Source organism: Lipotes vexillifer, unplaced genomic scaffold (genome assembly GCF_000442215.2).
Source record: "Lipotes vexillifer unplaced genomic scaffold, Lipotes_vexillifer_v1.1 scaffold1486, whole genome shotgun sequence".
NCBI classification, from domain to species: Eukaryota; Metazoa; Chordata; class Mammalia; order Artiodactyla; family Lipotidae; genus Lipotes; species Lipotes vexillifer.
Window position 1 is genome coordinate 510358 of NW_006779719.1, and position 15054 is coordinate 525411.

The 15054-nt window shown below is 39.0% G+C and overlaps 1 protein-coding gene across 1 annotated transcript in view; it reads left to right on the plus strand.

The window, feature by feature from the left end:
* The window catches only part of JAK2 (Janus kinase 2), a 140996-nt gene that overhangs the window by 37161 nt on the left and 88781 nt on the right, over positions 1-15054 (plus strand). Inside the window, exon 3 of the mRNA XM_007452926.1 lies at positions 12829-13079. Within this exon, the coding sequence (XP_007452988.1) occupies positions 12854-13079 (226 nt within the window). The 5' untranslated portion in view covers positions 12829-12853. The remainder of the gene's footprint in view (positions 1-12828; positions 13080-15054) is intronic.

Sequence of the window (15054 nt, forward strand, 5' to 3'; positions counted from 1 at the left end):
CTTCCAGCAGTTCCAAGCTGAGCATGACAGACAGGCTAAGGAACTGTTCCTATTGAGGAAGACCTTGGAGGAAATGGAGCTGAGAATCGAAACACAGAAACAGACCCTCAGTGCCTGAGATGAGTCTATTAAAAAGCTTCTTGAGATGTTGCAAAGTAAAGGTTTGCTGTCCAAAAGTCTTGAGGATGACAGTGCATGGACACATAGGATGGCAGGGGCTGAGTCTCAAGTCAGCCACTTGGAAGTGATTTTAGACCAGAAAGAGAAGGAAAACATACCTCTTAGAGAGATGAAGAAGCCAAAGATCAGAGAGAGGAAGTAAGCTGCTCAAGGTCATGAAGTAGGAGCTGGTAGAAGAGCTGATTGACTCTAGGGTGCAAGAGCCTACAGTATGCACGGGTGTGCCCAGTGTTTTCTGTTTCCCCCTTTGCCCTGACATTGCTTTAACTCAGTTGTTCTTGCCCCTGGAGCTTATGAGAACAATCCAAGAAGCTTAAAAATGCATGCAAGTTCCACCCCCAGATCTGATTAATTCAATTAGAATCACTAGAAAGGAGGCCCAGGTGATTCTACTGTGCAGAGAAGGTTGGCCGAGAATTCCTCTCCTCTCTGCCCTTTATTCCTGGTCAGTTTTGTTTTGTTTTGTTAAAATAAATAAATTTATTTATTTATTTTATAAAGGAAACTCATTTCAGCTTTAAAGACACACCTAGACTGAAAATTAAGGGATGGGGAAAATATTACATCAAATGGTAGCCAAAAGAAAGCACTGATAAGTATACTTATATCAGACAAAGTAGACTCTAAACCAAAGACTGTACCAAGAGATAAAGAAGGTCATTGTGTAATGATGAAGGGGTCAGTTCATCAAGAGGAGATAGTAACTACTTATGTACCCAAAATAGGAACACCTAAACATATGAAGCAAACATTAACTGATCTGAAGGGAAAAATATATAGCAGTACAAAACTAGTAGGGGACTTTGATACCCTACTTTGAACAATGGATAGGTCAGACAGAAAATCAATAAGGAAATACGGGAATTAAATTACAGTTAGGATGGGCTTCCCTGGTGGCACAGTAGTTGAGAGTCTGCCTGCCGATGCAGGGGACACGGGTTCGTGCCCTGGTCCGGGAAGATCCCACATGCCGCGGAGTGGCTGGGCCCATGAGCCATGGCCGCTGAGCCTGCGCGTCTGGAGCCTGTGCTCCGCAACTGGAGAGGCCACAACAGTGAGAGGCCCGTGTACCGAAAAAAAAAAAAAATTACAGTTAGGTTAAGTTAGATCATATGGTCATCTCAATAGAGGCAGAAAAATCATTGGACAGAATTCAACATCCATTTATGATAAAAACTCTCAACAAATTGGATATAGAAGAAATGTTCTTTAATTATAATGTCATGTATCACAAGCTCACATCTAACATCATACTCAGTGATGAAAAGCTGAAAGCTTTCCCTCAAGATCTGGAACAAGACAAGGTTACCTATTTTCACCACTTTTATTCAAAATAGAGCTGGAAATTCTAGCCAGAACAATTATGGAAGAAAAGAGAAATAAAAGACACCAGTATCAGAAAGGAAGAAGTAAAAATGTCTCTATTTGCAGGTGACATGTTATTATATGTAGAAAACCCAAAAGACTCCACCAAGAAACTGTTAGAACTAATAAAGAAATTCATTATAAGTTGCAGGATATAAAGGCAGTATACAAAAATCATTTGTGTTTGTATACACTAAAAATGAACTACCAGAGAAATTAAGAAAAACAATCCCTATTACAATAGCATCAAAAATAATAAAATATTTGGGAATAAATTTAAGCAAGGAGTTAAATAACTGTACACTGAAAACTATATGACATTGATGCAAGGCGTCGAAGAAGACACATATAAACAGAAAGATATGCTGTGCTTATAGATTGGAGGAATTAGTACTGTTCAAATGTCCATACTACCCAAAGTGATCTGCAGATTCAATGCAGTACCTATCAAACTTCCAATTGCATTTTTCACAGACGAAGAACAAACCTAAAATGTGTATGGAACCACAGAAGATTCCAAATAGCCAAAACTGTCTTAAGAAAGAACAAAGTTGGAGTCATCATAATTTCTAATATTAAACTACGTACAAAGCTGCAGTAATCAAAACAGCATGGTATTAAACGAGCAAACAAACAGTATGGTATTGACATTAGAAACAGATGCATAGATCAGTGGAATGGAATAGGAGAGCCCTGAACCAAACCCATGCATATATGGTCAATTAATTTTTGACAAAGAAGCAAAGTCTATACATGCGGAAAAGATGGTCTCTTCAACATATGGTTTTGGAAAAACTTGGTAGTCACATGCGAAAGGGTAAAACGAACCCTTATCTTACACCATGCAGAAAAATCAACTCAAAATGGATTGAAGAGTTGTACTTAAGACCTAAAACATAAGGGTTATGCTCTGTTGCATTCGTCTTGGCAATGATTTTTTTTTTTTTTTGGATTTGACACAAAAGCAAAGCAAACAAAAGTAAAAATAAGCAAGTGGGACTACATCAAACTAAAAAGCTTCTGCTTAGCAAAGGAAACCATCAACAAAATGAAAAGCCAGCCTGGAGAAAATATTTGTTAACTACCCATCTGTTAAGAGGATAATATCTGAAATACATAGGAACTCAAACAACTCAAGAAAAACAAACCCCCAAATAACCCAAATAAAAAATGGTGGCGGCTAACAGCGCAGACCCCAGAGATGGGCATGAGACGCTAAGACTGCTGCTGCCACCACCAAGAAGCCTGTGTGCGAGCACAGGTCACTCTCCACACTTCCCTTCTGGGGAGCCTGTGCAGCCCGCCACTGCCAGGGTTCCGGGATCCAGGGACAACTTCCCCGGGAGAACGCATGGCGTGCCTCAGGCTGGTGCAACGTCACGCTGGCCTCTGCCGCCACAGGCTCACCCCGCATCATGCCCCTCCCTCCCCCCGGCCTGAGTGAGCCAGAGCCCCCAAATCAGTGGCTCCTTTAACCCTGTCCTGTCTGAGTGAAGAACAGATGGCCACAGGCGACCTACACACAGAGGTGGGGCCAAATCCAAAGCTAAGCCCCAGGAGCTGTGTGAACAAAGAAGAGAAAGGGAAATCTCTCCCAGCAGCTTCAGGAGCAGTGGATTAAATCTCCACAATCAACTTGATGTACCCTGCATCTGTGGAATACCTGAATACACAACAAATCATCCCAAATTGAGGAGGTGGACTTTGAAAGCAAGATTTATGATTTTTTCCCCTTTTCCTCTTTTTGTGAGTGTGTATGTGTATGCTTCTGTGTGAGATTTTGTCTGTATAGCTTTGCTTTCACCATTTATCCTAGGGTTCTATCCGTCTGTTTTGTTTTTTTTTTTAACTTAAAAAATTATTTTCTTCATAATTATTTTTTATTTTAATAAATTTATTTTGTCTTTATTTTATTTTATCCCCTTTCTTTCCTTCTTTCTTTCTCTCTCTCTCTTTCTTTCTTTCTTTCTTTTCTCTCTCTCTCTTTCTTTCTTTCCTTTCTACTTTTTCTCCCTTTTATTCTGAGCCGTGTGGATGAAAGGCTCTTGGTGCTGCAGCCAGGAGTCAGTGCTGTGCCTCTGAGGTGGGAGAGCCAACTTCAAGACACTGGTCCACAAGAGACCTCCCAGCTCCATGTAACGTCAAACGGCGAAAATCACCCAGAGATCTCTGTCTCAACACCAACACCCAGCTTCACTCAATGACCAGCAAGCTACAGTGCTGCACACCCTATGCCAAACAACTAGCAGGACAGGAACACAACCCCACCCATTAGCAGAGAGGCTGCCTAAAATCAAAATAAGTCCACAGACACCACAAAACACACCACCAGAAGTGGACCTGCCCACCAGAAAGACAAGATCCAGCCTCATCCACCAGAACACAGGCACTAGTCCCCTCCACCAGGAAGCCTACGCAACCTACTGAACCAACTTTAGCCACTGGGGACAGACACCAAAAACAATGGGAACTACAAACCTGCAGCCTGCAAAAAGGAGACCCCAAACACAGTAAGTTAAGCAAAATGAGAAGACAGAAAAACACACAGCAGATGAAGGAGCAAGATAAAAAACCCACCAGACCTAACAAATGAAGAGGAAATAGGCAGTCTACCTGAAAAAGAATTCAGAATAATGATAGTAAAGATGATCCAAAATCTTGGAAATAGAATGGACAAAATGCAAGAAACATTTAACAAGGACTTAAAAGAAATAAAGATGAAACAAGCAACGATAAACAGCACAATAAATGAAATTTTAAAAACTCTAGAAGGGATCAGTAGCAGAATAACTGAGGCAGAAGAACGGATAAGTGACCTGGAAGATAAAATAGTGGAAATAACTACTGCAGAGCAGATTAAAGGAGAAAGAATTCAAAAAACTGAGGACAGTCTCATAGACCTCTGGGACAACATCAAACGCACCAACATTCGAATTATAGGGGTTCCAGAAGAAGAAGAGAAAAAGAAAGGGACTGAGAAAATATTTGAAGAGATTATAGTTGAAAACTTCCCTAATATGGGAAAGGAAATAGTTAATCAACTCCAGGAAGCGCAGAGAGTCCCATACAGGATAAATTCAAGGAGAAACATGCCAAGACACATATTAATCACTGTCAAAAATTAAATACAAGGGGAATAACATACAATGGAATCCCCATAAGGTTAACAGCTGTTCTTTCGGCAGAAACTCTGCAAGCCAGAAGGGACTGGCAGGATATATTTAAAGTGATGAAGGAGAAAAACGCAGGACACAAGATTACACTACCTAGCAAGGATCTCATTCAGATTTGACGGAGAAATTAAAACCTTTACAGACAAGCAAAAGCTGAGAGAGTTCAGCACCACCAAACCAGCTTTACAACAAATGCTAAAGGATCTTCTCTAGGCAAGAAACACAAGAGAAGGAAAAGACCTACAATAACAAACCCAAAACAATTAAGAAAATGGGAATAGGGACATACATATCGATAATTACCTTAAATGTAAATGGATTAAATGCTCCCACAAAAAGACACAGACTGGCTGAATGGATACAAAAACAAGATCCATATATATGCTGTCTACAAGAGACCCACTTCAGACCTAGAGACACATACAGACTGAAAGTGAGAGGATGGAAAAAGATATTCCATGCAAATGGAAACCAAAATAAAGCTCGAGTAGCATTTCCCATATCAGACACAATAGACTTTAAAATAAAGACTATTACAAGAGACAAAGAAGGACACTACATAATGATCAAGGGATCAATCCAAGAAGAAGATATAACAGTTGTAAAAATTTATGCACCCAACATAGGAGCACCTCAATACATAAGGCAAATACTAACAGCAATAAAAGGGGAAATTGACAGTAACACAGTCATAGTACGGGACTTTAACACCCCACTTTCGCCAATGGACAGATCATCGAAAATGAAAATAAATAAGGAAACACAAGCTTTAAATGATACATTAAAAAAGATGGACTTAATATTTATAGAACATTCCATCCAAAACAACAGAATACACATTTTTCTCAAGTGCTTATGGAACATTCTCCATTGTTCTCCATGGAACATGTCTCTTGATTTGGGTCACAAATCAAGCCTTCGTAAATTTAAGAAAACTGATATTGTATCAAGTATCTTTTCCGACCACAATGCTATAAGACTAGATATCAATTACAGGAAAAGATCTGTAAAATATACCAACACGTGGAGGCTAAACAACACATTACTTAATAACGAAGTGGTCACTGAAGAAATCAAAGAGGAAATCAAGAAATACCTAGAAACAAATGACAATGGAGACACAACGACCCAAAATCTATGGGATGCAGCATAAGCAGTTCTAAGAGGGAAGTTTATAGCAATACAATCCTACCTTAAGAAACAGGAAACATCTCGAATAAACAACCTAACCTTGAACCTAAAGCAATTAGAGAAAGAACAAAAAACCCCAAAGTTAGCAGAAGGAAAGAAATCATAAAAATCAGATCAGAAATAAATGAAAAAGAAATGAAGGAAGCCATAGCAAGGATCAATAAAACTAAAAGTTGGTTCTTTGAGAAGATAAAGAAAATTGATAAATCATTAGCCAGACTCATCAAGAAAAAAAGGGAGAAGACTCAAATCAATAGAATTAGAAATGAAAAAGGAGAAGTAACAACTGACACTGCAGAAATACAAAAGATCATGAGAGATTACTACAAGCAACTCTATGCCAATAAAATGGAGAACCTGGAAGAAATGGACAAATTCTTAGAAATGCACACAACCTGCCAAGACTGAATCAGGAAGAAATAGAAAATATGAACAGACTAATCACAAGAACTGAAACTGAAACTGTGATTAAAAATATTCCAACAAACAAAAGCCCAGGACCAGATGGCTCCACAGGTGAATTCTATCAAATATTTAGAGAAGAGCTAACACCTATCCTTCTCAAACTCTTACAAAATATAGCAGAGGGAGGAACACTCCCAGACTCATGCTACGAGGCCACCATCACCCTGACACCAAAACCAGATAAGGATGTCATAAAGAAAGAAAACTACAGACCAATATCACTGATGAATATAGATGCAAAAATCCTCAACAAAATACTAGCAAACAGAATCCAACAGCACATCAAAAGGATCATACACCATGATCAAGTGGGGTTTATTCCAGGAATGCAAGGATTCTTCAATATACGTAAATCAATCAATGTGATACACCATATTAACAAATTGAAGGAGAAAAACCATATAATCATCTCAATAGATGCAGAGAAAGCTTTTGACAAAATTCAACACCCATTTATGATAAAAACCCTGCAGAAAGTAGGCATAGAGGGAACTTTCCTCAACATAATAAAGGCCATATATGACAAACCTAGAGCCAACATCGTCCTCAGTGGTGAAAAACTGAAAACATTTCCTCTAAGATCTGGAACAAGGCAAGGTTGCCCACTCTCACCAGTCTTATTCAACATAGTTTTGGAAGTTTTAGCCACAGCAGTCAGAGAAGTAAAAGAAATAAAAGGAATCCAAATTGGAAAAGAAGTAGAAAGCTGTCACTGTTTGCAGATGACATGATACTATACATAGAGAATCCTAAAGATGCTACCAGAAAACTACTAGAGCTAATCAATGAATTTGGTAAAGTAGCAGGATACAAAATTAATGCACAGAAATCTCTGGCATTCCTATACACTAATGATGAAAAATCGGAAAGTGAAATCAAGAAAACACTCCCATTTACCATTGCAACAAAAAGAATAAAATATCTAGGAATAAACCTACCTAAGGAAGGAAAAGACCTGTATGCAGAGAGTTATGACACTGATGAAAGAAATTAAATATGATACAAATAGATGGAGAAATATACCATGTTTTTGGGTTAGAAGAATCAACATTGTGAAAATGACTCTATTACCCAAAGCAATATACGGATTCAGTGCAATGCCTCTCAAACTACCACTGGCATTTTTCACAGAACTAGAACAAAAAATTTCACAATTTGTATGGAAACACAAAAGACCCCTAATAGCCAAAGCAATCTTGAGAACGAAAAACGGGGCTGGAGGAATCAGGCTCCCTGACTTCAGACTATACTATAAAGCTACAGTAATCAAGACAGTATGGTACTGGCACAAAAACAGAAAGGTAGATCAATGGAACAGGATAGAAAGCCCAGAGATAAACCCACGCACATATGGTCACCTTATCTTTGATAAAGGAGGCAGGAATGTGCAGTGGAGAAAGGACAGCCTCTTCAATAAGTGTTGCTGGGAAAACTGGACAGGTACATGTAAAAGTATGAGATTAGAGCACTCCCCAACACCATACACAAAAATAAGCTCAAAATGGATTAAAGACCTAAATGTAAGGCCAGAAGCTGTCAAACTCTTAGAGGAAAACATAGAGCACTCTATGACATATATCACAGCAAGACCCTTTTTGATCCACCTCCTCCAGAAATGGAAATAAAGACAAAAATAAACAAATGGGACCTAACGAAACTTAAAAACTTTTGCACGGCAAAGGAAACCATAAACAAGACCAAAAGGCAACCCTCAGAATGGGAGAAAATATTTGCAAATGAAGCAACTGACAAAGGATTAATCTCCAAAATTTTCAAGCAGCTCATGCAGCTCAATAACAAAAAAAACAAACAACCCAATCCAAAAATGGGCAGAAGACCTAAATAGACATTTTATACAGAGTGCCAACAAACACATGAAAGAATGCTCAACATCGTTAATCATTAGAGAAATGCTAATCAAAACTACAATGAGATATCATCTCACACCAGTCAGAATGGCCATCATCAAAATATCTAGAAACAATAAATGCTGGAGAGGGTGTGGAGAAAAGGGAACACTCTTGCACTGCTGATGGGAATGTGAATTGGTACAGCCACTATGGAGAACAGTATGGAGGTTCCTTAAAAAACTACAAATAGAACTACCATATGACCCAGCAATCCCACTACTGGGCATATTCCCTGAGAAAACCATAATTCAAAAAGAGTCATGTACCAAAATGTTCATTGCAGCTCTATTTACAATAGCCAGGCATTGGAAACAACCAAAGTATCCATCATTGGATGAATGGATAAAGAAGATGTGGCACATATATACAATGGAATATTACTCAGCCATAAAAGGAAACGAAATTGAGTTATTTGTAGTGAGGTGGATGAACCTAGAGTCTGTCATACAAAGTGAAGTAAGTCAGAAAGAGAAAGACAAATACCGTATGCTAACACATATATATGGAATTTAAGGGAAAAAATGTCATGAAGAACCTAGGGGTAAGACAGGAATAAAGACACAGACTTACTGGAGAATGGACTTGAGGTTATGGAGAGGGGGAAGGGTAAGCTGTGCCAAAGTGAGAGAGTGGCATGGCCATATATACACTACCAAACGTAAAATAGATAGCTAGTCGGAAGCAGCTGAATAGCAGAGGGAGGTCACGTCAGTGCTTTGTGACCCTCTAGAGGGGTGCGATAGGGAGGGTGGGAGGGAGGGAGACGCAAGAGGGAAGAGATATGGGAACATATGAATATGTATAACTGATTCACTTTGTTTTAAAGCAGAAACTAACACACCATTGTAAAACAATTATACCCCAATAAAGATGTAAAAAAAAAAACAATGGTCAAAGGATCTGAATTTGTTCCAAAGACATACAAAAATGGCCAACAGGTAAATGAAAAGGTACTCAGCATCATTAATCATCAGGGAAATGCAAATCAGGACCATAGTGAGATATCACCTCACACCTATTAGTATGTCTGTCATTCAAAGGACAAAAGATAAAAAATACTGGAGAGGATGTGGAGAAAAGGATCCCTTGTAAGTTTTTGGTGGGAATGTAAACTGGAACAGCCACTATGGAGACAGTATGGCATTCCTCAAGAAATTAAAAATAAAGCTACTATATGATCCAGCAATCCCACTTCTGGGTATATGTCCAATGGAAATTTAAACATTATTCTGAAGAGGTATCTGTACTTCCACATTCATTGCAGCATCATTTGCAACAGCTGAGGTATGGAAACAACCTAAGTATCTGTCAACAGACAAATAGATGAAGAAAACGTGGTGTATGTGTGCGTGCGCATGTGCACACGCACACATACACAGAGGCATATTATTCAGCTTTTAAAAAGGAATACTTGTCATCTGTGACAACATAGATGAGCCTGAAGGATATTATGCTAAGTGAAATTAGCCAGCCAGAACCACAAATCCTGCATGTTATCACTTATATGTGGAATCTTAAAAGGTTTAGTAAACAGACAGTAGAAAAGTGGTTGCCAGGGTTGGGGGAAATAGAAATGGGTAAAAGGGTAGATTTTCACTTATCAGATAAATAAGTTCTGAGGATCTGTGTATAACGTGACTGTGGTTGATAGCACTGTGTTGTAGAATTGAAATTTTCTAAAGAGTAGAATTTAAATGTTCCCTCACCCACCAAAACGGTAAATTCATGAGGTTGATGGAGGTGTTGACTTAATGGGGGGAGCGTTTCACAATGTATACATATATTAAATCATCATGTTTTATACTTTAAATATTTTATTTGTTAATTATACCTTAGTATAGCTGAAAAAATTTATTTCAAAGACTACAACAGAAAAACCCTTAATGCCTCATTGAGAGATCTACTAAAATATAAATTTCAGTAAGAAAAAGTGAGTCCAAAAGGAAGGCATAGGATCCAAAATAATGGTAAGCACAAACTGATGAAGTTCTAGCATATTTGCTCTTTAATGGCTAAGAATTCATCTGATGGCTTTCTATAGCTGAATAATAGAGATAGTGTAATCAAGTATGAGAAATATTTTTTAAAATTTCTATTTTTGAACAAATTAAAATTGTTTAAATTTGCATATCGAAATGCAGAGGAACTTCAAAAATCTGGCAGTTTTGCTCACAATTGCCAGTTTTTTGTTTTGTTTTTACACACTGATAGTTTTATATTATTTGAATAAGTATTAACTCTAGTATTTTCTCTAATAGAATAAGGTCCTTGTAGTTGAATGTAGAACTGTGTTTCATATTGCAGTTCACTTAGTAATCACTTTATTTATTTAATATCTGTATTTAGAACGGTGCCTGGCATATAGTAAATGCTGTGCAAGTGTGTTTGCTATTATTCCCGTCCTCTTCCTTCACATAGCTCATGATTTAAATGATTACGTCTGTGGGGAAGGCTGTCAAATTTTCAAGTCTTCCAAATACCAGTCTCATGTTTTAGCTGCCAGCTAGATTTTGGTCTAATTGCCCTGCTTTCGTTCCTAATAAAAGTCTGTAAAACAGTAGTCTTTATTCTCCTCACCTTCCAAAGTCAAGGGACAAAGTCCTCCTAATAATGGTATTACAGATCTCCCAAGTTTGAAATCCTCATACTGTCTTGTACTTCTGGCTTCTATATTCAGTTAGTCCTCGTGGTGCATCAAGTCTTCCTCTTTTATTACCTCTAACCATCCTATTGTTGCTGTCTCAGTTCAGGATCTTAGTACTGCCTAGGTTATTGTAATAGCTTTCTAACTATATCACTTCACCTTTCTGATCATTATTGACTGTGGGATAAAGTTTAAATTCTTTGGTCTGACATTTGGACCTTCTTTTATTTCATACTGTATCAGTTAGGATTGCACTTACGGTAACAAGGTGTCTGGTGGTTGGTAGGGGATTCCTGACATTGATTCAGCTGCTTAAGGTTACCAGGTCTTTTATTCTCTTGGCCTTTCCTTCATGGTTACATGGTGTTAAGGTGACTGCCCTACCTATATTCATGCTTAGATTCAGACAGAAGGTGAAGGGGAAAAAGTAAAAGGAGACATACCAGCTACATCAGCCTTTTTTTAAGGAGTGGTCCTGAAAGTACCACCCAGCAACTTTCACATAAATCTCATTTGCTTAAACTGGTTCACATGGCTATCCATCTGTGGGGAAGTAGGGGTTTTTTGGGGGGGTAGTATCTGGGTCTTAGTTGTGGTGTGCAGGCTCTTTGTTGCAGCATGCAGCCTCCTCTCTAGTTGTGGCGTGTGGGTTTTCTCTCTCTAGTTGTGGCGCACGGGCTCCAGGGTGCGTGGGCTCTGTAGTTTGCAGCACACAGGCTCTCGTGTTGAGACGTGGGAGCTCGGTAGTTGTGGTGCGTGGGCTTAGTTGCCCCGTGGCATGTGGGATCTTAGTTCCCTGACCGGGGATTGAACCAGCGTCCCCTGCATTGCAAGGCAGATTCTTTACCACTGGAGCACCAGGGAAGTCCCTATCCATCTGTATTTTTAATCTTTTCCTAAATGGTATAATTTCTCAAATACTTCACTCAGACCAATAAATTATTGAACATATCTTGTATCTTTTTACTCTTCAGAACAGTTCCACCCTTCCAGAACGTTCTTCCTCTTCCATCCATCAAAATCCAATCCATGCTTCAAGAACAGTTTTAAATATGACCTCCTCTAATAAAGCTCATCAGTTAATCCCAGCTTGAAATGTTATTTTTCCCTTCCAGATTCCAATAAGCAATTGTCAGAGTAATCTGTTGAGAAATCATGTCGCTTTGTGGAATCTCTTCTTCTGTTGTCTGTAACTGATTTTGTTTGTTCTGTTAGTGTTATATATTTATATTGTGGTTCCTCAGTGTATAAGCTTCAGTTTTATTGTCATTGTCCACAGGAAGTTTATAATTTTGATATCTCTCACTGTGTTTTGTATATAGTAGTATAGGCATACCTCATTTTATTGTGCTTCCCCGATACTGGTTTTTTACAATTGAAGGTTTGTGGCAGCCCTGTATTAAGCAAGTCTGTCAGTGCCAGTTTCCCCAAAACATTTGCTCACTTCACGTCTCTTTGTTACATTTTGATACTTCTTGCAATATTTCAAACTTGCTCATTATTATTATATTTGTTATGGTGATCTATGATCAGTGACCTTTGATAATACTATTGTGAAAAGATTACAAATCTCTGAAGGCTCAGATGTTGGTTAGCAATAAAGTATTTTTAAATTAAGGTATGTACAGTTTTTTTTTAGACATAATGCTATTGCATACTCAGTATACTACAGTATAGTGTATATATAACTTTTATAGGTACTGGGAGACCAATAAATTTGTGTGACTTTATTGCACTGGTTTGGAACAAAACCCTCAGTATCTGTCTGAGAAATGAGTGTACATGATAGTTATTCAGTTAATAGATTTGACAGAGTCATTGCTGTCAGTGAAGACTTCTTTGTATATGAAGGATAACTTATGAATATCACTTTCATTTGTAACTTTGGTTTCTCTTACAGGCAAATGTTCTGAAAAAGACTCTGCATGGGAATGGCATGCCTTACAATGACAGAAATGGAAGGAACATCCTCATCTCCTGTACATCAGAATGGTGATATTCCTGGAAGTGCTAATTCTGTGAAGCAAATAGATCCAGTCCTACAGGTCTATCTTTATCATTCCCTTGGAAAAGCCGAGGGGGATTATCTGAAGTTTCCAACTGGGGAATATGTTGCAGAAGAGATTTGTGTTGCTGCTTCTAAAGCTTGTGGTAAGTGTTAAAAAGCAGTGTTTTTCTTCTTATTAATATATCCGTGCTTTAATTATGCTACTCTTAACACAATGTACATGTATTTTTTATGCTTCTGTGACTGACAAGTTTTTCATATGCATATAAAATGAGAATATCACTAAAGTAGAATTTAAGGTAAATTCTGTGTTGAGCTAGTGGAATAGACTGAATGTTTGTGTTCCCTAAAATTCGTGTTGAAACCTACTCCTCTAATGTGATGAGTTTGGAAGTGGGGCTTTTGAGAGATGAATCAGTTATGAGGGTGGATTCCTCATCAGTGGGACTGGTACCTTTGTTAAAGAGACCACTGAGAGTTCCTTTGCTCCTTCTGCCATGTGTAGACATAGCAAGAAGATGAATAAGAAGATGAACGATCTATGAACCAGGAATTGGGTCCTCATTAGACACCACATCTGCCAGCACCTTGATTTTGTACTTCCAAACCTCCAGAAATGTGAGAAATACATTTCTATTTTTTTATAAACCACCTTGTCTGTGGTATTTTTGTTACAGTATCCTGGATGAACTAAAACAAAAATTGGTACTGAGAAGTGGAGGGGTGCTGTAATAAATTCCTAAAAATGTTGAAGTGGCTTTGGAACCTGGGTAATGTGTAATGGAAGAGTTTTGAGGTGCATGCTAGAAAAAGCCTACATTGTTGTGAACAGGAGATTCTGGTGTGGACTCAAAAGGAAAGGAGGAGAGGTGTACAGGAAAACCTCAGTCTTAGAGAACACCTGTGTAATCCCGCACAGAATATTGGTAGAATTGTGTACTGTAAAGACCATTCTGATAAGATCATGGGTGGAAATGAGGACTGTTTTATTGGAAACTGAAAGAAAAGTGATCCTTGTTGTAAAGTGTCAAAGAACTTGGCTGAGTTATGTTCATGTTTTAGTGCTTTGTAGAATGTAGAACTTGTGAGCAATGAAATTGGGTATTTACTTGAAGTAATTTCTCAACAGAGGTTTGAAGGTGTGGCTTAAGCCCTCCTAACTGCTTATAGTTGTAAAAAGTTAATAAACAGAAACCTCAATAAAATAGAATCAGGAGACCAGAAGGGGGAGTTCTCATGCCCTGCAAGGATACCAGAGCCCAAGAGGAAGAAGAAAGACTCCTCTTCTTTCCTGGCAAGGACTCAAACAATGAAAAACCTTGGGCTTCTTGTTTACTGTAGCCCTCCCCTCTAGGACAGTGTTCTCCTTCCCTTGCCTTGGGGGAGCTTCCATGTGGCTCACCATGATTGCAGACCCCAGATTGCAGTTCTCTGCTGATCCCAAATAAATCCATCTTTTCTGGAAGAGTACCTGGCAGCCTGTTTGTTTTAGGTCAACATAGTATAATTAGAGAGAAATAACTTACAGGCATAAATGTTAAGCAAAAAGGAAGCAGGACTTAAAAATTTGGAAAATTCCCCACCTATCCAAAAGATGAGAAAGCCTGTTCCGAAGAGAACACTAAGGGTGTGGCCAAGCAACCATTTGTGAAGATTAGTGTGGATAAGCCATCTCAACAGGACCCAGATGCTGCTACCTAAAACAATGGAAAAATGACCCTGAAGACAGTTCAGAAATCACCAGGGCTACTGTCTTAGCACAGGGCCTGGAGGCAGAATGATTTCAAAGGAGGAGATGCCAGTGTTTGGAGACCTTGAGCTTGCTGCTTGGTGCTACCTCACCTTGAGGGCTCTGCTGGTGCACTGCTGGTGTTGAGCTCCTTGGCTGCCCCAGGTGTGATTCTGGCAGCCCCTGGTGCAGCAGCTGCCTCTCAGCAGGGTGCAGGCAACAAACTGGTGGAATAAGCCATCTCCACTAGTGGAGAATGCACAGGCCCAGGGGGCATGTCTGACTCCACCTAGATTTCAAAGAACAGGAGCCACCCAAATCCACTAGGGCAGGGCTGCCAGGAGCCTTAGGTGCCCACCCTCTGCCCAGCAAAGCTGAAGGGGCAGGGA